Here is a 24,140-nt window from a genome sequence, read left to right on the forward strand (position 1 = left end):
ACACCCCCAAATTCTTATTTTTGTGCTATTTTTTAAAATTATGTCAGCTATAGCTTGGAATTTATCTGACCTGTGGCTGGAGCTTTTATTTTTAGATGGTGTGTCTGGACATTTGCAGTGCACTTGTTGGATTTCACTAACTACTCTCATAGTTTGTAGTGACTTGAATAGTTCTTTTTCAGGATTTGTTTTACTGCTGCTTATTGGAAGCTTATCAGGGAGTCATACCTTACACATGGCTTAAAAATTCTTCCAAAAATGAAGGATTTTAGATTGCGTATTTCCTGTTCATCAAATACAACTATGCAGACCTACCTATGTACTTACAGAAAAAATGGGAGGGCCTGCTTGTAAATAAAATGTTTGTAATTTCTGAAACATTTTATTTGTGGTCATTTTTCTAAATATTGAAACGGTGTGATGCATGGCACTTTCACATAACCATACAACCACTAGGGCACTTTTTCAAATGTAGTGTGCCCAGGTAACAGTCATCTTGTGTCTGTAACTTAACTGATAACTGAAGATGTATCCTCATTTTTTTAAACTGTATTTTTATTTTAATATTTCTTCTCTTGAATTTAGATAACGTAATCCATGGATAAAGTGGGAAAGATGTGGAACAATTTCAAATACAGGTGCCAGAATCTCTTCAGTCATGAGGGTGGAAGCCAAAATGAAAATGTAGTTGTGAACTCCAATAGTTGCTCATCTGCTAAAGAGAAAGCTATCCAAATAACTGAGTTGGCTCAACAGCAACCCAGCAGCCCTTTGAGAGAAAACATTGCTTTGCAATTAGGTTTAAGTCCTTCAAAGAATTCAGCAAGGCGGAACCAAAACTGTGTCACAGAAATTCCTCAGATTGTTGAAATAAGCATTGAGAAGGAGAATGACTCGTGTGTCACCACTGGAGCTAGACTTGCTCGAAGGGACTCTTATTCTCGGCATGCTCCTTGGGGTGGGAAGAAGAAGCATTCCTGCTCTACCAAAACCCAGAGCTCCTTGGATACCGAAAAAAGATTTGGTAGAACACGAAGTGGTTTGCAAAGGAGGGAGAGAAGGTATGGGGTGAGTTCTGTCCATGATACAGATGCAGTATCAAACAGGACAGTAGGTAGCCGTTCTCTGCGACAGCGTCTACAAGATACTGTTGGGCTGTGTTTTCCCATGAGAACTTACAGCAAACAGTCCAAACCTCTGTTTTCTAACAAAAGAAAGATCCATCTCTCTGAACTGATGCTTGAGAAATGTCCTTTTCCTGCAGGCTCCGATCTGGCCCAGAAGTGGCATCTGATTAAACAACACACAGCGCCTGTGAGTCCTCATTCAACTTTTTTTGACACGTTTGATCCTTCCTTGGTTTCCACAGAAGATGAAGAAGACAGGCTCAGAGAGAGGCGTAGACTTAGTATTGAAGAAGGGGTTGATCCCCCTCCCAATGCCCAAATACATACTTTTGAAGCTACAGCACAGGTTAATCCGTTGTATAAACTGGGACCAAAGTTAGCCCCTGGTATGACTGAGCTGACGGGGGACAAAAACATAACACCTCCAGGGAACTGTGACTCTGAAGAGGACACAACAACGCTTTGTCTGCAGTCACGCAGGCAGAAGCAGCGTCAGATGTCTGGAGAGAGCCACGGCCATATTGGCAGGCAGGGGGCTTGGAAAGTGCATACTCAAATCGATTACATCCATTGCCTTGTGCCAGACTTACTTCAGATCACAGGTAACCCGTGTTACTGGGGTGTGATGGACCGCTATGAAGCAGAAGCACTTCTGGAGGGGAAACCCGAAGGCACTTTTTTGCTCAGGGACTCTGCGCAAGAGGACTACCTCTTCTCTGTGAGCTTCCGTCGTTACAACCGATCGCTACATGCACGCATTGAGCAGTGGAATCACAACTTTAGTTTCGATGCCCATGATCCCTGTGTGTTTCACTCCTCCACTGTTACAGGGCTTCTGGAACACTACAAAGACCCTAGCTCTTGCATGTTCTTTGAACCATTGCTTACTGTATCTCTGAACAGGACTTTCCCCTTTAGTCTGCAGTATATCTGCCGGGCAGTAATCTGCAGGTGCACTACGTATGATGGAATTGATGACCTTCCTCTACCCTCAATGTTGCAAGACTTTCTAAAGGAATATCACTATAAACAAAAAGTCAGGGTGCGATGGCTGGAGCGGGAACCTATAAAAAACAAGTAAACGAAAATCAGAATAAGCTTCTAGAATATGCTTTTTTTTGTGTGTTACAGTTTAACTGCAGCAAGCTCACCAACAATGTCTAGCTTTTCTGCAATATCCTATTTAAGCTGAGTGTTAGTATCCTGTCAGATGCTGCCTGCTGTTAATCAAACTAAGTTGTGATGCCTCTTGGAAACAACAAGCAGATACAATTCTGCACGTTTTTCATTAAGGCCTAATGAAAATATTTTTGCTAATTTCTAAATACTTTTTCCCTTTTATAACTGTAGTAATTGGATGAAGAAACTATGAGGCATTTTCCATAGGGCATTCATGTAATGCTAGTAAAGAAAGGCTTTATTAGAGGAGCATTTTTGCTAGTATTTGAAGTATTTTTTTAAAATTTTCTTGAAAACTTTCCACTACTCAAAGTACTAATTTAGCTCACAGACAAGTTTCCAAATACTAGTGAGTAATGAAGAGCAGTTCATTAGAAGCAGTCCATTAAGAGTTAATGGTGCTTTGATGCTAACAGATGAATCATGCTTTTCTCAGTGTATAAGGTTTCCTAATCATTAAGACTTGAATATGCCTGCTCAGTACTGTAATTCTATTTTAAACACTTGGAGATTTAAGTGGCATTGTTAGCAAAAGTAATAAACTGTCTTGGACAGTTAAATACCTTCCAGTGTGAATTACTGATTCAGTGACAGGACACAGGATTAGATTATTGCCATGAAACAAAAGGTTGCAATTTTTTCTAAGACAGAACTTGGTGGCCTGACTGCTAGTAACTTACAATGGAAGGTAATAGTGAAGAGAAAAAAATGTTGAATTGTTTAAAGTCGTCTGATATTTTTATGGCAAAAATTACAAGTGGTTGAATTATTATAATCAGAATACTAAATCTGACGTATCTGAAATAAATGTCATGTTTCAGAGGTACTGCTACACTTTATTTGTAAATATCTTTCCATTTGCGCTTTTAAAAAAATGTTTTAAAGTAAAATGCACTGATTATAGTTTCAACAGATTACTTGGAAACAGGATTCTAAGTTCTGTTTGCTTATTTAATGGGAGATGGAACTTAAAATAGTTCTGTCTTAGACATTTTTGCACTAAAATTTTGTTGGAATGCCCTGACCCCTGTTTAATGTTTTGTACCAATTATGAGTGCTCTCTAGTTTCTTTACCAGCTGCTACAGTATGTTATTACTTACTTCTCTATGGCAGTGACCTGTGCGAGGTAGGGAACATTTTGGCTGCAAGTACAATAAACGTTATTCTTGTATGCTACACTAACCCTTCTATTGATGTATTTTTCTGCTTGCTGTGCCTTGTTCTGGCTTTTTGTGCTAATAAAGTACGGTATGTTCAGTGTTATACTTGTATATCTGCTCTGTTTTTATATATTCACGTAACGTGTAGCAGATAACTGCATTTTTAATAGGCTTTTCTTAGTACTTAGTATAGGTAATGCACAAATACTGTGCAGTTGAATATTGGTTGGTCAGCACACCATATTCCTGGTTTTTGTTACATGCTTGTCAGAAACCTAACAGTGTACACCATCGAATAATATTTCTGTAGTCACTGCAAAGTAATGGACTTGTCTGCAGGCATAGAGCATTTTACAGTTTTTGTAATGTAAAGGATAAATGTTAAGCAACAAGTACTCTAAAACATTATTGATCCCCTGTAATGGTTGCTGAAGGTGTTTCAGCTTGTTATATAGCTAACTGCTAAGCTTGATGTTTTGATACTCCCCACTGAGTAAGGAATGGTTATTCCTGTAAATTGACAGTACAGCAGTGGCATTTGTTCACTTTTAGACTATTTTAATAAATACATGTACACACAAACTGGCCAAATGTCCTGTTTTTACCAAAGAATACTGTCAATTTATGTTGGAGTATTTTTTTAGTAAAAAAACTTAAGAGTGGAGAGGTGCAATTTCCGTTCTATCAAATATTTATCCCAAGCTATGATAAACCAAAGTATTTGACAACTTCATCTGAACTTATGTATATGTTTATGTTGGTGAAGCCTAAAACTTTTACATCAACATTGTCGTCATTTTTCTTGAACTCACAATGCACCTGAAGGGGAATGATTCAAATAATTTTGTAATGACTGGAACAGCACTACGTAGAAGCTCATACTGCAAGGAGTTAATCTGAAGCACCCAGAAAGCACTTTAAAACATGTGTTTATATGCTTGTGGAAAATTTGTGATCCCGTTATGCATTCTTTGTACTAGCTTATCTTCTTTCATGTGTTAAAAGACTTCAACTGTTAAAATGGAACTTTGTTTAGAATATGTAAATACGAAGTTTATGTAAGTATGTGTACAAATGTGCTAATGGTCACTTAAGTTTTGAATTGTGTGTGTGTCATTGGATATGCAACTCCTGGTTTAAAATCTGCTCTAAGCATAAAAAGAGGAAAAAAAAAAAAGTCACCAGCATGAAATTGCACCTAAGTGTACCTTCACTGTGTCGTTTTCACTGTTCCCTCAGTTGGATCTGACTTCCAGATAAGTTTACTTTAAATCTTACTTTCAATCTTAGTATCATACAGTCAACCTGCAACCAAACTTTGTCCCAGTGTAGGGACCTGTTTTTGTTTACACCGTTGCAGTTGCTTGTCATAAACTAGCTGATGAGATTCTAGATGTGACATTATCAATGTGGTCAGGAATACACGTGCATTTAATTTTTTATCATGTGGTGGAATCTTTGGGAAAAAAAAAAAAATAAAAACCCCAAACCCTTATCTTAGAAAGCTTGCTCTTGCATTTGTGTAAATAATCTTTATGGAGAGGATTTATTGCTCCCTTAAAACACACAAAAAATGAATGATCTATTTCTCTACAACTTTTTTTAAAGCTTTGCTTCACTGAAATATACAGAGTAACTTGCTAGTGTGGTTATGCTAAAAATAATCACTTTTTAAATTATAGTCAACTTGAGCGTTGACTACTCGAGTTGCAGTGTGTTTATTAATGAATACATTTATGGTTCTAAAGGCACTAAAAGAGTATGTTGAGAATGCAAGTAGTTGATCCTTCATTTCTGTTCGAGGAATAAGCTTTAACTTTAACCTTATGATTTTGTTTGGAAAGTCTTATACATGTTGTCTTCAAAAGATGTGCACAAACCATTGATTTTTTTTTTTTTTTTTTTTTAACAGTAGGATTCAATGTATGCCAGCATGATTCCAGGCTAATTTGGTTATATGGCAGATAAGTATTTGAGCCTCAGTCTTATAAAGTGTTCTTTCGAGACAATTCTCATTTCTGCAGAAAGGGCTATAGAAAGGGCTTACTCAGTAAATTATTTTGAAAAAAATCTTATGAAGATCTTTGACCATATTTGAAAAGAACAGGGTGTTGGCACTATGTGGGAATTAAGATCTTTGAATACTTAGCACAACTTGGTGGTTTTGTTGCGTATAAATACATTGTTGTTTTAGAAAGTCAGCAACTGCTCCAGTTTACCAAGATTGGGAAATTGAAATAATTGTAATTTCCATATAACATGTTATCTAACATTGGAAAATTTTTATGTAAATAAAACAGTCATCAATACATTGACATATAGTGCATGGAGGTTTTTTGCTCTGAGTGGATCATTGTAGAACAGAATTACAATTTTTAAAATGAGGGCATTAAATCAAAATCTTCTTAGAAATCTATGTTACTGTGGAATTGGAGAAAAGTAATGATGCTATATTTTGACTATATATGAGGGTCTGTGGGTTAGGGTTTTTCATCAGTTTTAAAGGCGTAATTCTTCTGAAAATACTCTTAAGAACGTGTAGGCACTTGTCCAGATAATTTACTTGTCAGAATGAAATTTTTTCTAAAAAAATAAGTTACAAAGCCATGTCTTGCATTTATGTACTTTAAATTTTGTGTGTATTTGAAGACTTGTTTACAAAATGATAGTCTTTAGGTCAGAAGCGTAGTCCTTGAAAGACCTGTCTGTGTATCCTTGGTGTTTGATAAGATGAATTCAAGCCTTGGCTAGACATCATCCTGACAGTCACTCACATCCTTAAGTCCGTATTTAACTTCAAGGTTCTGCACTACTTAGAAACAAGCAAAGATTCTGAATTTCTGTGATATAAACCAGGTTTGCTTTAGTCTTCATGTGCAAGCCAAAACATTTTCAGAATGCTTTAAAGCTTGTCTCTGCTGCAAAGTTGCATGAAGCTGTCAGGTCAGAAGTTACTGAGTACCAGAGAGATGACTCTGAAGAGAGCGTGCTACTTTTTTTTTTTTTTTTTTTTTTTTTTTTTTCAAAGTTACCTTGAAGTACAGTATTTAATGGAAAAATATGAACTGGATCTTCTCAGAGTCTTTCTAACATAACTATTTGTTTCCTTTTAAAACCATTCACATTTAAAATTACAAAAGTGCTTTTTGAGTCTCATTTTCATAAAATGTTGTGCCAAACCTTAGTCTGCAAGAATCTACATAGCCCAGATATATCTGTTAAGATGCCTCCAAGCGTGAGGGCGTTCATGGTCTTTTTTTTGAAGCTACCCAAAGTACACCAATATGGTGAACATTAATATATTAGAATTCTAAAAATTCTGACTTCTGTCTGTGTGTGGCATGCATTGCAAATAAAAGGACTATTTTATCTGTATCTTCAGCTGTATATATACATTATAGCCAGTTGATTGGTGTGTGTTTTTGTGCTATTGCCACACTTGCCTAAATGGTTGTCTCCTGACTGTGACCAAAGGAGATTTTTTTTTTTTGTTCATAATTGCTTTTTTTTTAAAAAAAAAAATCTCACAATAGACAGAAATCAAATTGGTTGGCTTTTAAAGTGTTAACTCTTACAAAGCGTGGCATAACACCTCTAATTACTCTCCCTTTTTGCAATACTGAGGTACAGAGAATCATTTAGCTTTGCCATGGGTTGTGTCTACCAAATGCAGTTGACCTTAAATGTCTGAATTTTAAACTTTTTTTCATTTTTAATTGAAAATGCTGTTGATGAGGGCTTTGAAAAATAAGTCTTGATGTTTTCACAGCAAGATACATAAAGTAAATGTTTTGCAATGAGGTAAGGATCTCTTTAAGATGCTTTATAAGAAGTCTCCATCTCACTACATCTTAAATCAAGACTCTTTAAAAAAAAAAAAAAACACAAACAAAACACCTCTTGATGACTTTAACCTTACAATCATTTAAAGACTGGTAAGAATTCTGATGCTTTTACTTAATTTGCTTGCATGTGATCATACTGATTTAAGAGTAGTTTTTCAAGAAGCAAATTTTAAATCTGTTATTTCAATGAAGCATTGCCATTCTGTATTTTTATAAAATATTCCGTTTACAAAATTGTGTATCAATAGGATGTTAACCTGATACTGTCTTTAAATCTATTGTTATCAAGGTAACTTGTGTATATGCTTTTCAAGCTGAATAAATGTTCATTTTGTAAATTTGCATTAAAGCTACAGCTGTTATCAGCTAGATTTTTTAGGGCCAACACAATGTATTTAAGAGCTGAAGCTCCTGGTGCTTGACCTTTTTTTTTTTTTTTTTTTTTTTCCTGTCTCCAGTAGGAAAAAAAATACATAATTGTATATGTGTGATATAGCTAATATTGCAGACTTCTTTGTTAAGCACACAGCTACACTGACAAGCAGAAACATATCTGAAACTTGCTTGTCTGGAGTAAAGCAACCTCTAATTTCTCAGCAGGAGTTCTAACTTGGTGACACGTTGGCAAAGAAGAAGCAGAATAAGGTTTTGTTCTTCTCTGAGCAGCTGTTAAATTGAACATGGAGTGTGCTTCCTGTGCGATAAGGTATATTAACTTCTTAGAGCCCTGAGCATTTTAATAGCTTTTGGAAGATACAAAAGTACTCATCTGCTTTGTCACTTCTTGCTTTTGTACTTGTAATTTTGCATAAAGCATGAAGAGGTATATTTATTAAAATTGAATCTATGTAGTCACCTACTGTATAAGCACTACTTTGTAATATCTTCACGGAGATAGCAAATTCATACACGATTATATTTAAACTGTTTTGGGAGAGTGAATAATGACACTGTGGGCACAAATTAATTCAGATTGCACTATAAACTTTCTTACCAGAAGCCTTCATTCTTACGAAAAAACCTGTGCGATCCCCTCACAGAAAAACTGTAGCTTTGGTGATGCACTCTTTGGTAGGTGTCCAAAAAAGCGGCACCCAGACGGTCCCTGGACCTTTTCCCGACATTCCAGCTGAAGGGGCCCTGGCAGGCCCGCCGGGCACTCGAGGAGTTGGCTGGCAAGCAGGCCGTACCGCGCGTCGCCCGATGCCAGCACCTTGTGTAACTGCGCTGGTTTAAGTCTCCCTAGCTTAGATGGTTTTTTAACCCGCTGCAGCTTAAATGTTTCTCCACCCTGCCTAATTTGTCTTTGTTATCTGGTTGCCAAACTGTCTCGCATCTTAATATAGTAAGAAAATAATGTGATTTATGGCTACCCAACCAGTGTATTAAGTAATAGATGGCTCTGTCTTAATAAATGGGGTATAAACTACCATACTGTTTTCTTTTTATATTTGTTTTGGAGCAAAAGTTGTGGTTTTAATGAGTTTATTTTAAGTCTATACTGTAAATACATATTTTTACAAATATTTAGTTGTTGCACATGTCAAAGGGATAAATAATTAGATCAAAATAATCAGTAACTCATGTTTATTCCTGTCCATTTCTGTTGCATCTAAAATACTTTAGTAAAGAGATCCAGAGACTGATAATTATCGTCTTTAGGAGTTTTGTCACACTCTGAAATCCCAGCAAGCTCTTAATTTGGTGCGTTTTCACTTAAATCTCAACGGGTTTTCTCCCCATTTGTGGGTCGAGTACACATTTTTGTGACATAAACGTGTATTCTTAAGCACAGCCCCCATGACCACAAACTAAGGAACAGATGTAGCTGTCATCCTGTAAACAGAGTTTCTCCTTTGTGCCTGATGGGAACTGCTCCTAAAGCAAATTAGTGCAAACTCTACAGGTGATGAAAGCTGGGCAAAATGCTGCTGGTGAGGAGTTATAGCTGGGCACAACAGCAGCCGTGTGACAAGCTGAAAAAGTAGTGGGCTGCTCTCTGGAACTATTTCAGGCTTCTTAATTTGTTAATGATATATTTTCTAGAGCATTGCTCCTAAAAATACGTTTAGTCTAGGCTTCTTTGGAATCTTTCATCACTAGTGAACTAAAACACTGAACAAAACTGTGGTTCTTTGGCTGTTTTATATCGAGATTGCCTTTGCAGTTTTAGCTTCATTGAAACATGCAGAAGGTTAATTGTCTTAAACATGGCTAAAATAAATCCATAATTGATTAATAAATGAAAGTTATGGGAATTAGCTTACCTATTATAGTGGTGTGTTCTAAATATGAAGCTCTAATTCTGTTAAACTTGTGGCAGAGATAATAATTCATAATATATGATTAAGTATTTTGAGTGTTTAGGTAAGGAAGATGTAGGCACAATATTTCAAAAGGGTTTCAAAACACTAGGTGATGGGAAGCTAAGATTTCTAGTCGGTCTCTTCTGTATCACTTTCCCTAGAGGAGGGAGTTTCAGGAATCTGTTTCAGAAAGGTGTTTGTGTTGAGACTTTGCAGGATGTCAAAAATACGTAGGTGTCTAGGATAGAATATATAGGTATATAGAATAAGTATAGGAGAGGCCCTAGACTGAATATGGCTGGCTACACTAGCGCAAGTTGTGCAGAAGAGAATATGTACCTGTAGCTGTGTTTCTTGGTCTTCCAGTTGTCCACATAAGCATTTATTTGGTTACCCAGGTCAAATGCTGAGAAACAAAGCAGCTTTCCACACAGTAGAGATTTCTGAAGCAGCATTGCTGCCGCTGAAGCCAGAGGACCTGGACAAATGAATCCGTAAGAAGGGTTTTGTGGTGTGGCTTCACCCCTGAAGCAGCGAGTGGTGTGAGGAGCATTAGCACGGCTCCACATCGGAGCTTCCCGGCGGTCAGTGGGATCGCTCGGGTGCGGGTGAAGCAGCGCTGGTGCAGGCCGCTCGCGAGACTCTTCTCGCTGGGCTCTCCTGTCAGGTGTCCTCTGGCGTCTGGGAAGTCAAGGCTGTGAACCTGCACTAGGGCTTTTGGAGTTTCTTCTTAAAACTTGCCAAAAATAATGAGAACTGCTACTCCTAGGGTCTCTAATCTTCAGAATAATGTCGGTTGCAGCTCTCATCTGTTACGTTAGGAGGAATATGTAAATTCATCTCAGTTTTACAAGTGGGACACGGACTTTGTAAGGTCACAAAGAGCTGCTTAGAATCGGACTTGCAAGATGGGGTGTAAGTTGGACACGTTGCTGCTCACTGTCTCAGGTTTCCCTTTAGTGAAAGAAGAATGATACTTGATCAGTTTGTGAAATACTTTGCACTCTAGTGGTGAGCAGCATAATAGAAGAACTAGTCTGTGTTATTTGGTGTATGTCTGACACCCTTCCTTCACCAAGCAGTAGACCTGAGCAAGGTATGTGTCCACTCTCAGTATTTGTAATTCAGTGGTTTTGCTCAAGCAATAACTGATTGCTGTGGACATGATATATACAGTACACGAACACGTAGGGTACCGAGGGCCATATGCCCTTTATTTCCAAACCCAGCCTTTTGTCAAGCCGTAGTTTATATTTTCCCCATGTAAAGCATTGTTTTCTCCTTGCAGGCTCTGTTGTGGAGACACTGGTTTTTGCCTCCTCACTTTTGTCATTTTATTGTTTGCATCCAGTCCGATAAGACTGTTAACCTGCAAGCAGTGTGCAAGAAGTATTTCCTGGCATGAGTCGATGAATTTCTGAGATTATCATTCTGTACTACAGAAGCACCCTGTTTTATTTATACACTGCTTGTCTTCAGTTTCATTATGTGCCAAGAAGAAAAAAGCCAGACTTTTCCTTCAAGCGATTGCTTGTATAACCATTCATACTATGGGTGTGCGGATACCTGATACTCAAGCCAAATACCTTTCTGCCCTAGCAATGTTCGTACGGGTACTCTCCTTCCCTCCTCCCCAGTCTGGCACATGTGTTGTGTACTCTTGGTTGGAGAATGCTTTCTTCTAACTGTCCAGCTGAGCCAGAGCTATCAAACTTTTATTTTTAACTGAAAATTTGCTTTCTTGTCTTTGTGGGTATGGCTTTGCATAAAGGCTGTGGCTTTAAGCTGTTCCAGATGTGTCAGAGCCACTGCTGACCATCAGATGAGTACTGCCAGTGTTTATGCTGTTCAGGAAAAAAGCAGTGGGAAGCATTCTATGAGCAGGGGTTTTAAGCCAAGAGTTTGCAAGAAGCATCAACAGCTTCAGCTACTTCTTCTGGAAGATTTTAGATTCATCTTGATTCCATGCTTGCTTGAAAGAGTCTTTATTCTTATGCTGGGTCACCTCAACTAGATTTTTTTTTACAATGAGGGGGAAAGAAAGAAGAGGGAAAAGGTACTTGTAAATAATTTCAGCGCAAACTTCGGAAAAAACATGTCCAAGACTGGTATCTGTATCACTTTAAGATCTCCTGAATTTCTCAGGTGTCTGGTATCTCTCGCAGGGTTTTTAAAACTGGCACCAGCTCCAGAGATACAGTTGCCCAGAAAAGTTGAGTAGTGCCCTGAAACACTACTTGGCTGTGGCTCTTGGTAGATGCCTTGGAAGTCACTTTCCAGCAGGTCATCACTTACTGCGCTCCGTACTTCATAGACATTGGTGCCCTCCAGAGCTTGCCCTAGGTTCTGGTTGGGGCAGTTTAGACATTTTAACAAAGGTCCTGTTTCTAATCGTTGTATTCCTCTCAGGACCAATGCCACCTAATGAAACAGCCTAACATGATCTGAGCCTCTGGATGTAGTCCAACCTTCCTTTGCTTCTTGAGGGAACCTATTGTAGGTGGAACGAGAGGATCAGGCACAAGAGTTGATCCCTATCTCAGACTGGACAGAGAATGGATCTAGTGGCCAGCCCTGCCTTCCATCCCTTGTAGTTAGAGAGCTTTTACTCTACCCTCCTCTAGCCAGAAGTCTCAGGTTCACAGTAGAAAATCTGGCTTGGCTCCTGCCCGAGTGAGCCTGTGGACCAAATCGCTCTGCCCTGACCGGGCCAGTTCTGGCACCCCCCTTGTCAGGTACAAGGTAGGAGACTCTCCCCATCTGCCTTGGTTAAGGGTTCTCCTCAGGCTGCCTTTTCTAGAGCACAGAGGTAATGTCTCTGCACCCATATCGTGAACGATTTGTGCTCTGAGCAGTGAGCTACCTTCAGTTTTGCATAAGGAGAATTTCTGCAGTGTTACTGTCCCCTTCAGGTCATTTCAAAGGACTCCTTGGTTTTCTCAAGACAATGTCTAGTCTCATCCTGTCCTTTGTAACTTGAGTCAGTAATAGCTTATCATGTCTTTGTTTTGCTACAGCAAGTTCTGTCAAAATTAACTAAGCAATTTACTAATCAGTAACATTGATCAAGTAGGCACTGATCAACATTGATTCAGACTTGCTCACAGGTTTTAGAATCAGCATCTCCACTCAAAGCTCCATTCATTTCCCTCAGTTTGTGAGTCATGTGGTCTTCCGTGTTAAATCATGGCTTTGCTTTTCTGTTGGGAGATACCCTAATTAACAGTAGGAATGAATACCAAAGCCAAGTAATCAGATTCTCTGCTTGAAGTTTAGTCATCTCTTTTCCCCAGGGATGTGTTCCTCCCTGTTGAGCTTTTTAGTTAAAAGTTTGTCTACAGCCATCTTTGCTGCTCAAACACTGTTTTTCTCCTTCATCCTGCAATGATTAGAAACCTTAATGAATTAGAAACACTTCCTTTCACTCTCTTTTAATTTTATTCTCCCTATGTTATTTTAAAATCTCTTTCCTTAGGGGATGTTTAAACTGGTTTAGACATCTAGGAAGATCAGATCACTGAGCCTATGGCAACCATTCTGATGGCTGTCAAATCGATGAAAAGGGTGAGCAGTACATGCCCTTACAGCTGGCCCTCCCCATACTGTCTCTGTTTGGACAAAATTACCTTTTGCACTTGCTTTACTTTTCTATCTGAGGTGATTTTTGTTTGTGATAATTACTGTGTTTTTTTCCAAAGGTGCAGATGTTTGGATCTGAATTGTCCCATTTTACCTTGGATATTGAGGAACCTTTTGGTTTTCTATTGGAACACCATGAAACTGGTGAGGAGGACCTTCCACAACAGAAGTTCAGGACTCAGCTATTTTATCTGAAGGTCATGGTACCGAGAGCTGGTTGTGACACCACCTGTAGCAGAAGTGATAGGATGGAAATATTAAATGTGGTTAAAATACCACCCACCAAAGCTTGGACAACTCTGAGGGGCTGGGTGAGGAAAACAACTACCTGGAACTGTGGTTGCATCTTCACCGAGGAGCAGGCTGATGTGGGGGCTTCCAGGTACGGTGTGGTGTCAGCAGAATGGTACCCTGCTCACCGCTCTCCTAAGGACTGCAAAATACTTCACCACATCATTTGCTCAGGTTCAGGGGCAGCAGGCTTGTCTACCAAGTGAATAGTCTGTGGGAACAGACATTGCTCCTGGAAAACTGACACATCCGTGACCTATTCTGAAAATACATTTAATCAGAGTGCCTTTAATGAAGGGGGAAATATATATACTACATCTGCTCCAGACACAAGGTAAGCAAAGCGTGTGCTGCTGTGCATTGTGTAAATGGTCACCGGAGTATTCAGATACATTTCAGTAGGGACATAGTGAATACATACCTTAACAGATAATTTTATACTTTTTTTAATTAATTAATTTTCCAAACAATTTCAAGCTTACTGAAGTCATACTTGAGAGGATGCTTTTCTGTGCCAAACCAGTCTCTTTGTGCGGTAGAAGAAAATGTTGGAAAACTTTAAGGAAATGCCTGCATTTAAAGATTTTTGAACTGATCAGTAAATATGCAAAAATAATTTAAAACTTTCTTACAGTGTTTTCATGTACAGAATGACCTTCCAAAGCTGCATCTTCATTCCACAGTTTACTTAATCTAGTGTTCTTCTGTGTACACATATATTTCTACATAACTCCCCCCCTCCCAGAATTTACTGTGTAGTTGGTTTTGGTCAGCATACATGTTAGGCAAAAGTCAGACTATGTGCTCGGCGTGTGCCTGATGGGTCAACAGGTATTGGAACCTGGGGGAAAAATGACATGACTGGGGTTCTTTGAGTTGTACAAGATTCTGGAAGTACCAACCAGACCTGTATCGGCTTGCTGCCTGCAATTTTCTGTGGGGCAGCTTTAAGATCTAGAAATATGGAATTTGAAGCTGCAGGTTTTAATTATTTATGTGTACTGTCTTGACTTAACAGGTTTATTTTCTACAGTGATTAAACGCTGCTGTTTGAGATGAGAAATTAGAATGAGTTTACAATGGGGGCTTAAGGGAAAGCTTTGATGGGGTGTTCTGATTAATTTTGAGAACTTGAGTAACTAGACTCAGAAACAGTGGACTGGGTTACGCAGCACTGCCTGTCTGTGTGGGGCTGTGAAGTGTTCATGGGTTACTTTCTGGGGTGCACCCCACAGCCCTAGCTCCCCCGTCAGCCAGCCTGCCAGATTATTGCAGCTTTTGAGCTCTGTGTTTGTATGTTGTTTGCATGGAAGCCGTGACGCGGGGAAGGTGGCCACAGGTGGTGCATGCTCGCCTCTTTCCTCAAAATTTCCCACAGCATGGACACACTGTCCCGGACCCTCTCTGTGAGGCCACAGCCCTTCGGGAACACAGCTGTGCTTTGTTCCCTGTTAGCATTAGGTCACTCATCCAAATAAGAGACTTCTTGTTGTGCATTTGTTGCAGGAAAGCTTGAGCCTTCGTTATTCCTTGCTTACCACATCTGGCTTGAGACCCAGTGCTATTTGGTGGCCTGTTACACCGCCTGCATACTCATCCTCTGTCATATTAATCACATTATGGCATGACTCAGCTCGCTCTTCGTCCTCAGGAAATCGGCTGGGATTGCGCACCGATGTTCCCGGTTGCTCCCAGGTCTCCTGTGGGTGTTTACGGTCAAGCAAACTTTTTTAGGATGACACACATAGTCAACCTGGAGCATGCTTGTCAAAAGCAGTCATACGTGGCCGCAGCAAAGACCTCGTGCTCAACTCACACTCGGGGTATTGAGGTGGCCAAAGGTTCAGCCTGCTGCCTTCCAACAAGTGAAACCAGCTGTGGGGGATGTTGTAGGTAATTGTTCATCATATAAATTTCTCCCTTGGGACACACCACAGAAAGTTTTGATCATGATCCCAGCAATTACTTGTGCACAGAAAGGCTCTTCAGCCTCACGAAGATGATTAAAACAGATCATGCAAACATGAAGCATGGTAACTCACCTACAGGTGTTATCACTTGAATGAGGTTCTATGTGTCTCCATGCTTTGTGTGTATAATTATGACTAAAAATGTCAAGATATTGAAAAATTAACTTGGAAATTTTTTTTTTTTTTTAAGCTGACATGGAGACTAACAGTGTAAGTAATTCACTGCCTTTTCTTTCATATCATGATTGCTGAAATTTAAACAGACTAGACCTGCTGTCCTGGTGATGATGCTTGCTGTTTGTTTTGTTTTGTTTTGTTTTTTATGTTGTTTTGGTTTTTGAGGGTTTTTTTACATGTTTTTGGTTAAGATTTATGTGGAATTTACTTTACCTAAAACCATTCAAGGGATACATAGGAGAAGACCTTCAGAAACTGTTTTTAAAAGTATAAATTAGTAACTGTGACATTCGAGCTTCACAATGCAAACTGGGAGATACCCACATTCCTATTCATAATGAGAATACTCATTTTGGGATGGAATCTGATATTTATAAATCCATTTATTGCGTGAAACTGTAATATCCCTTAATGGCAACACCTGAAAAGTTTAATCTGTGATGAGACATTGAAACTAGTGAGAATACTACTGTGGTGTCTTGTATTGCAAAAGTTAAAGAAAAAATCAATTAATCAAACAACCTTTTGTTATCAGAGGTAGAGATAATAGCACAAATATTTTTCATCTTTACATTGAACTTTTTTGTTATAATGAAGGAAGTCAGAGTGATCTAACCTTGATTACTTCTAAGTACACAAAGCCCCAACAGTGTGTTTTTCCAGATTGAAGGTTGAAAAAATTTTTTTAAATCAATCTGCATTATTTGCAGATTTTTAAAGTCTCTCTTTGGAGTCACGAACACCCGAAAATACTGAATTCATCACGTAAAAATTATAATCATCTCCAGGCTCAATTCCTTAAAGAGCAGAATTTAGCTGGTTAAACTAGCTGACAACAGCTTTTTTCCAAATTCAGAGGTAATTCAGATCCCCACACACCTGAGCTTCTCTGAGAAACCCTAACAGCAGCTGGGGACTGCCAAATGGGTGGAGAATGTATTGGTCCAGCAAAGTCAGCCTGACACCGCCGTGTTCATTAGAGACTCTGGGGAAATCCCGCTGTGGGTGCCTTGGAACAGACTTTCTCAAAGCTTCAAGTTTTCTTTGCCTGTCAGGTGTGTGATTCCAGCAAGGCAAAATCATATTCTGGACAAATTTGATGGGAGGAAAAAGGCTCAGTTCAGTAGCTGTGGTATCTAGTCAGGTTTTTAAGCTAATAGAAGCAGTAGTAAGCGCTCCAAAAGAGATCATTCATTTTGCTATCAGAAGAAGCTGGAGTGCATAATACACACATAGTTGTTATTTCAGACTACTCATCCTTGCCCAACCTTAGTTTGACTGTTTAAAACTGCTAAACCCCAAAGTGTTGGAGCAGTTATGGACTGGAGAAGGTGCGCCGCAGCTTACCTGGCCCGGGGACGTTGGATGCGATTGCTCCTTGCTCTAAACCCTCTCCTTTCACGTCTCCTCTGGACTCCACTGAATCCCTGGGGCAGGTACAGGACAGCTTTCTTCTGTGGTATGCTTGCTGGAAAGCCTCTGGGTGGTATTCCTGCCATGAAGATTTCATGCCAGCCCCATCCAAGGAGTTCCCCAGATGCATGCCTGGAAATGAGCTGAACACAAGACTGTCTGCTTCACTTTGCTTGTCTTTATGTCTTGGGAGTCTGAAGCCAGAGCTGCTGTCAAAGGTTCTCTCAGCTTCATTTGAGATTTTATTTCAACAGTTATTTTCATCAAATTCTTTGCTGTTCCCAGCTTTTATGGATGTAGTTTGTTCTTTAGAAATTTACAGTTCTATTGGTGAGTTTTGGTCTCTCTTAAGTTAGAAAGAGGGCACAGATGATGCCAGGGTTTGCTAAATGGTACTTCATATGACTACATCAGCTGGTCCGAAGCCTGCCCTGACAGTGTGGGACTGAAAGTTGCATCTGGAACACCTACGTCTCATGGCCAGTGGATCTTCTTGTACTGACCAGACTTTTAATATCAGAAACTAAATTTGTCAGAAAACATCATTTTCCTTTCAGTTGAACATGTACAGCTGTTGCAAACACTGTTGCATGCTAGTACCAAAAAATACCACAGTTTTCTTCTACAGTTTGAACGGGAAATAATTGTGGTTTCTCAGATCCCACTTTGAAGCGGTGGTTGTTTATAGCTGGCTGACTTTAATAACTGTAATTGTACGTGCAGTCCTGCTCCAGCTGTGCACTGGGCACCATGAGTCACTGTCCAAAAACATCCCTTAGGTTCAAACTCCTCTCAGAAGAGACGGTTCTAAAATTCTCCTGAATATCCTCTGCTCTGTTATCAGGAAGTCCCCTTCTGGTCAGGCAGCTATGTCGTGGCCATTTTAGAAGGAAGCAAACTCGCGTAGGCATATCCTACGTTGCATGCTCTGAAGCTGGGGAGGGAGGAGCGGGCTGTCCCCGAGGAGCTGCGGCTCAGCCAGCGATGGGCACGTGCGGTGATCTCACCCCACAGCACAGCAGACACGTACCCACTTCATACACGGGCCATTGCACGAGCCACCAGTCCCCCTGGGCCCTCTTCTGCGGGCACGCACCGGCCTGGGGACTGTTCCCTCCCTTGCTGCTCACCCCCTTTGGGCAGAGCTACAAGCTGCTTCTGCCTCTTTGCTCTGCTCCTCACTGCTGTCACTCCAGCACTTTTTCCTAATAGGTTAATTTGCTATAAACACCAACTGAGAACTCCAGGAATTTGTCCACTTTGACAAAAGAAGACACAATATAAATCCTCTTGTATTATATTGCTGTAAATCTCACCAGGCTTTATAAATACCCTTCCATCAGCAGAACTCAAATCAGTTTATTAAACAGCTAAGTATTGCCTAGTGTGGCTGTAAAAGTAAAGAAACTGAGGCAGAAAAGTGAAGGTCACCTCATGTTCCGAAGTGGCCGGTAAGAAAGCTGGGAAAAAGGAGGTTATCCACTTGCAGCTCTCTTTCCAGCAGTTATTGCTGTGCTGTAAATAAAATTAGAACACTTAAATATTTTTCAAGTTCCTTTATAATAATTATAATAAATGCCTTCTTATTTCATACATTTCCTGCCCACGTTGCATATTTACATATTACATGTAGTTGGAAGGTATTATTAGAGATCCCTGTTCAGGCACCTGAGTCATAGCACCTTTAACTTGCCTCCATAAATAGGCATATTTGACTGAGGCTGCTTGTGACGTGATGCCTCAGCCTGTGCATCCAGGGTGCTGTCTCCTACTGATAGCTAGGGCAGGCCTTGGAATCAGGTTTCTTTTCTACAGCAAAATCCCGTTTGCCTGATCCCCAGCAGATGTTTGCACAGGCTTAGGACCTGAGCCTGACCCTCAGTCTGTTGCTGGCCCCATCAGGTGGGATGAAGATCACTTTCAAGACAAAACACCCATGAGACATCCTCTGAGTGAAGTGTGATGTGACCCAAGCGATCTGTCACTGGGGTGCCAACATGACTGTCCATCCTGCCCGCCTGTCCATGTCGGCCTTTCTGGAGGCCAACTGCTAGTGCTCTGAGAGATGCTCGATGGCAAAGCACTAGGTCTGAAGTCCAAGGCAGAACTCGGGCACTTCAGTCTGATTTTCTGATGTGCTGAGGCATGTAGGAGGTGGGCAAAGAGCTATTTGAAGGTATCTCAGGCAGTCAGGTCTGAAAACAGACTCTGCAGTGCTACTATTCTCTGTACTAATATCTATTTGAATTTGCAAATATAGGACTTTATCCAAGAAATGTCAAATCTCCTTTGCCTAAGCTGGAAACGTGGCCCAAGGCTACCTGGGTTATCTGATGCTTTGGGAGGTCTTTGACAGTATGTATGTGAATTGTACGTACTTGGTAGGACCTGTTTTCCAGGAGGATCAGACTTAATGTGAATCCACTGTGCAGCCCTGAACAGTGTGCAGAATAAGACTTTCCAAAAGTGTTATAATATCCTCAGTGGAGGCAGGGTATGTGTTTTCTTTGTCTTTCCATTTTGCTCGTAAACCTGAGTGGATTTAGTGCATGGTGGTTCTAACCACTGCTGGATACACAAAGTCCCCGGAAAACATGGATACCAGTTGTCCCTCTGGACAGAAGCTATGAGTGGGAAAGAGATATATTTTTTTCCTAGGGGATGATGAGTATAATTGGTCCATAAGCGCACCCCTGCATCTGCTTTGGTTAAAAAGCCAGTCCAATACATTTTCCTGGGTGACAAGAAATTTGATAGCTCATCAGATCTGACCCAGTTGTTGGGACTGCAAAAAAGTATTTTTTGTGGACTCTCAAGAGATCAGCAGCAGTCCCAGAAAATTGTCGAACTTGGGCTCTCTCTTTTGATAGAGTGCCATCCACATACGATGCAGAGCAGGATGTGGTTTCTCAAGCAGATTAGCCACATTCTTGCAGGAGGCTACAGGCAGAGGGAATCTTAATTTTAGTTATTGAACATGGAATCACTTATTTTCTTATGCAGCTCCTAAAAGGGAAGGAGAGCATGGTCATTCAGTGCAGTCCTTTGTGGAAGTACTGTAATAGCTCAAGTTGTCCTTCAAACAGCCAAGTGGCACGGTGTGTGTCACCTGGAGGAATTAAGTACCGGGGAGACCTTAGACTAAGAAGTGGCCTGACCTTGTGCCACTGTCTCGTAAAATGCATATGGAAATCAGAGGACTTCCGTGCTGTTAATATGGTCTTTGCTGGGTCTGAAATTATGGGTTTTTTTGCAGATTAGCAATCTATACAATGAATGATACCATAAAATTCTGTCTAGCAAAAAATGCTGCCAACATTTTAAAATATCTACCAAATCCTCTTCCCATTAAAACAGTCTTGTTAAAGCTGTCTGCTCCAAACAGAGAGATATTTTACTGTTCTTGGTTATGTGGTTTTCTTCCTCGGATTTCTGTGAAAGCATGTGTTTCACAAGACATATCGAAGTTGTCTCATGGGCAAAAACATGTAAACAAGAAGCTTGTCATTTTCTTGAAATCCTCTGCAAAATGGCTAGCCATGTTACCTTAGCAGTGCAGACAGTTTTCAGAGGCATAAGAGGAAAGAAGGATTTTGCAGACGCTCCAAGCATGGGGCTGGGGGATGTCTGAGCTGTGCCTGTGGCTCTTCAGTTGCCCATCAGGAAGTCAGCCAAATGTGCTTTCTATGCCTCAGTTTCCCCATTTTGGAAGCAATAACTGTGTAAAGGATTTGGGTTTTGCTAATGAAAAATATAACACAAGGTCCACGTGTTGCTGGGGGGTTGATTCCCTAGGTCCAGCCATACCTACTGTTATGATACATAACCTGGTTCATGCTCATGGGAAGACTTTAATGCAGCACTTTAGGGTGTGAAGTTTCTCTCTTGCACTGGCTCCCCATTGAGTTGTTTCTCCTTAGTGTGGCCAATACACAGAAGGGGAACAAGCTCTCTTACTCCTTACCTTAATTCCCTGCCTGGTTGTTTAGAGTGAATCATTAACCAAGCACTTGAGTCTCTCAAAGCAAAAATGTTTGTCGAGTGCCTTTTGCAGACTGCATGGAGCCTTGGCCTTCTGCAGGAGGGATGGCTCCCCTTTCCCACAGGAACGAAAGAACCACCGAGTCCCTGTGCTCACCACCGTGCTTTAACCAGACCTTGCACTCCCAGTACACTTATGTACTGAAGTATATATATGTTGAAGTTCTGGTGTTGCTCCTGCTTTGTGGGTGAGGAAAGGGAACAGTGGATGTGTCCTGAAGAAAGGAGTTAAGGGGTATGTTAACTTTTCCTTCGGTTCCTCCTTTGTAGCCAGTCAAGTTTCTTAGTGAAAGGATAATCCTTTTCCTAGCAGCAGTTAATGAACTGAAACCATTCTCTAGGGTGATGCTGGCATACCAGCTCTCTCTGTATGTGGAAAATGACCTCTGAGGTCCCACAGGAAAGGACTGCATAGTCTGGGGAAGATCACGGAAAAGCTACCCTTCTGTGAAAGGTGAGGTGGTTGTGTCCGATGTCTGCTTCGTGGGTTTCCTCCATAGATCTTTCTGCTTGCCTTGAAACCGTTGCCTTGGTGTGCTGGGCTGTAAATCCCTGGGGACAGTGATGAAGGAACAGCACAGTCTAGATAAACTCTACTTAACACGCTTATTCGGATGGAGGTTGATTGGCTTTGTCCTTTCTCCATGAGCCAAGACTGAAGAATTACTGAAATGCTGCAACATTATCAAGCGGGTGAGTGCTTTCATTGTAAATCTGTAAATCCTCTTAACTCCTATTTGTAAGAGATGAATGGGAGCCCTTTGAGACCACCTTCTCATAGACCATCCGTCCCACTCATGCCACAGATACGATGCAAATACTTGTTTCTCCCTGTTAAATACAAGAGCGCTTATCTGCCAGTTCTCAAACCCTATTTCCATGATATAAGGAGAGTTGTCTGGGTAATTAAGGAATGCAGTTACAATGCATCAGTTTGAACAGATGTTCTTGTCTGCTTTTAAAACAAATGGCCTTGATTTTGCAGAAAAGTCAGTGAGATGGCACCTGAATGCAAGAGTTTGGCTTTGTGAAACTGTTTGCAGAATGCGGACCTATATTTATATTTCTTCCAGAAACTCTTGCTGTACTGCACACAAACCTCATGTAGAGTGTTTTACTGAGATGGCACATTCAAGCTTTCATCATTAGGAGGTGTCAGCAATGAGATTGTCTGTATGACGTTAATTCTTCCAGCTCTGTGTCTCTGTATTGTGTTTGCCCTTATTTATTTGGTTGCAGCTTGTTTTTGGCAGCGTCCCCTTGCTTGCTCAGCGCTGGTGGCGCTGGGGTTGAACCTGGGCTGCATGGCAGACGGGGCTGTGGTACATCTGGCTCAGGCTTGGGCTGCCACAGGGACCAGCCAGACACAGGGCAGCGGTCCCTGGCTGGGAGGGGCAGAGGCACTGGGTGTCCCCCAGCCACCAGTGGAAACTGGTGCTCTGGGTGGCCCTTGGAGGGTGGGCAAACACATGAGGAGCAAGAGACAGTGTTTCCTCAACTCTTAATGGCTAAAAAATTGTTGCAGAAGTTTGGGCTTGTTTCACATGGAAGTCCAATCAAATCTGGAAAAACATGGAGATGTTGGATGGAAATGCTGGTGTCTCCAGCCCACCCTTGGCCCCATGCCTTCATCACCCAGCCGCGGAGGGCTGTGCCGGCAAAACCATCTGAGGTTATGGGTGCGCACAAGCTGCCGCAGGCCGGCAGTAACCAAAGCCCTTTCTTGCCTGCCTCACCTCCTCTTCCACCTCCACGAGCCCAAGACTCCCTCCCTAGCCAGTCCTATTTACTGTCCCTTTCCGTCTTCCCTCCCCGTTCCTCTGCCTCTCTGCTAGCTCCCAAAAACAGGGTCATTTTGAAACAAAACTCTGTGTCTCTTGCTCTCTTCTCTGCTTGTCCTTCCTCTCACCAGGGCTCCAGGCCATGTCTCTTCCTTGCTCCCGAGCTCTCTGGTTTTAGTTGTGCCTTTTGCTGCAGAAGGTCTGTGTCCATCCTCCTCCTTCACAGCTCAAAGCAAGCCATGTTCCTGCGGTTCTGCAGGAGATAAGGGACCTCTTGCACACAGCAGAAATAGCAGGTAACTACAATTTTCAGAAGCCCTTACTGAGCCCTTAACTGCAGTTTTTCCTTGCTCTGTAATCTGGCCAAAGTTGGCTAGATTTTAATAGGGATAGACACATTTCTGCCACAAAGGCCGCCTCCCTGCCAAATTTCAAAATTCACCTTCTGAAGCTAGAGATCCTCATATAAAGGGTTGTCTGGATTTGTTTAACATGTACCAAGCAGTATATTTTCCCCTTAATTATATTGCTGGAAATGGCTAAAGCAGATGCTGAACTGTTTGGAATCAAATTCTCAGTGCTAAAATTTGGCAAAGTCAAGTAACATGCCATTTTCTGTCCTTGATGCTGGGGAAGGCTGAGCGCCATGGCAGCAGGGAGGTGCTGCCTGTCGGCAAACCAGCTTCAGCCAACAAGTGTTGCTTTTAAGAAACTGTCAGCTTGAAGCCAGCGAGGAACATCCCTGTGCTTGTGTGCCTAATGCGCTGTGTGGTTTGTACCTTCATCTTAAATAGTGAACACTGCAACCCAGAAACATCAGTGCTGCTTCCAGCTGCCTTGAACTGTTTAAATCTGCCCTTTAAACCACCCAGACTCCCTCCTCCCCACTTTTATAACTCCTGGGTTTAAGGCTGAATCTATATGTGCAATCTATAGCTATGTATTGGAGTTTGGTCTAAAGTAAATTGTATTGCCACCTTGGTGCTCATTTCCCGCCTCGGAAGTTCATCTGCAGAACCCCTCTGTGCCAAACAAGAGTGTCCTCCATGGATGTTTTGCCATATAGTTATATCTTTTGGTTAAAGCTTTACAGGACTGTGATGTGAATGAGGACAAGGCTCCTTCCCTCTTCTCTGCTCTATGCCCTGGCTCCTTTCTCTGTTTTTAGAACCTGAGGCATGGTGACATAAAGCTCATTTTCTCCTTCTTG

General features: G+C 41.1%; 1 protein-coding gene and 1 long non-coding RNA gene across 3 annotated transcripts in view; one reads left to right on the forward strand and one right to left on the reverse strand.

Moving 5' to 3' along the window:
* SOCS5 (suppressor of cytokine signaling 5) overlaps positions 1–8,742 on the forward strand; it is a 36,274-nt gene extending 27,532 nt beyond the window's left edge. For both annotated transcript variants that reach the window (XM_032985272.2, XM_032985273.2), the window contains one exon: positions 586–8,742. In XM_032985272.2, the coding sequence (XP_032841163.1) occupies positions 598–2,208 (1,611 nt within the window). In that variant the 5' untranslated portion in view covers positions 586–597 and the 3' untranslated portion in view covers positions 2,209–8,742. The remainder of the gene's footprint in view (positions 1–585) is intronic.
* A 1,735-nt stretch (positions 8,743–10,477) lies between these two features.
* LOC116959764 lies at positions 10,478–17,514 on the reverse strand. Its single transcript, XR_004406035.2, has 4 exons — positions 17,043–17,514; positions 13,586–13,759; positions 13,352–13,486; positions 10,478–10,572 (listed from the first exon to the last, which is right to left on the reverse strand). It is a non-coding gene; the product is annotated as an uncharacterized LOC116959764 (long non-coding RNA).
* Between the last annotated feature and the right edge of the window lie 6,626 nt (positions 17,515–24,140).

Source organism: Tyto alba, unplaced genomic scaffold, assembly GCF_018691265.1.
Source record: "Tyto alba isolate M040663 unplaced genomic scaffold, T.alba_DEE_v4.0 Super-Scaffold_16, whole genome shotgun sequence".
NCBI classification, from domain to species: domain Eukaryota; kingdom Metazoa; phylum Chordata; class Aves; order Strigiformes; family Tytonidae; genus Tyto; species Tyto alba.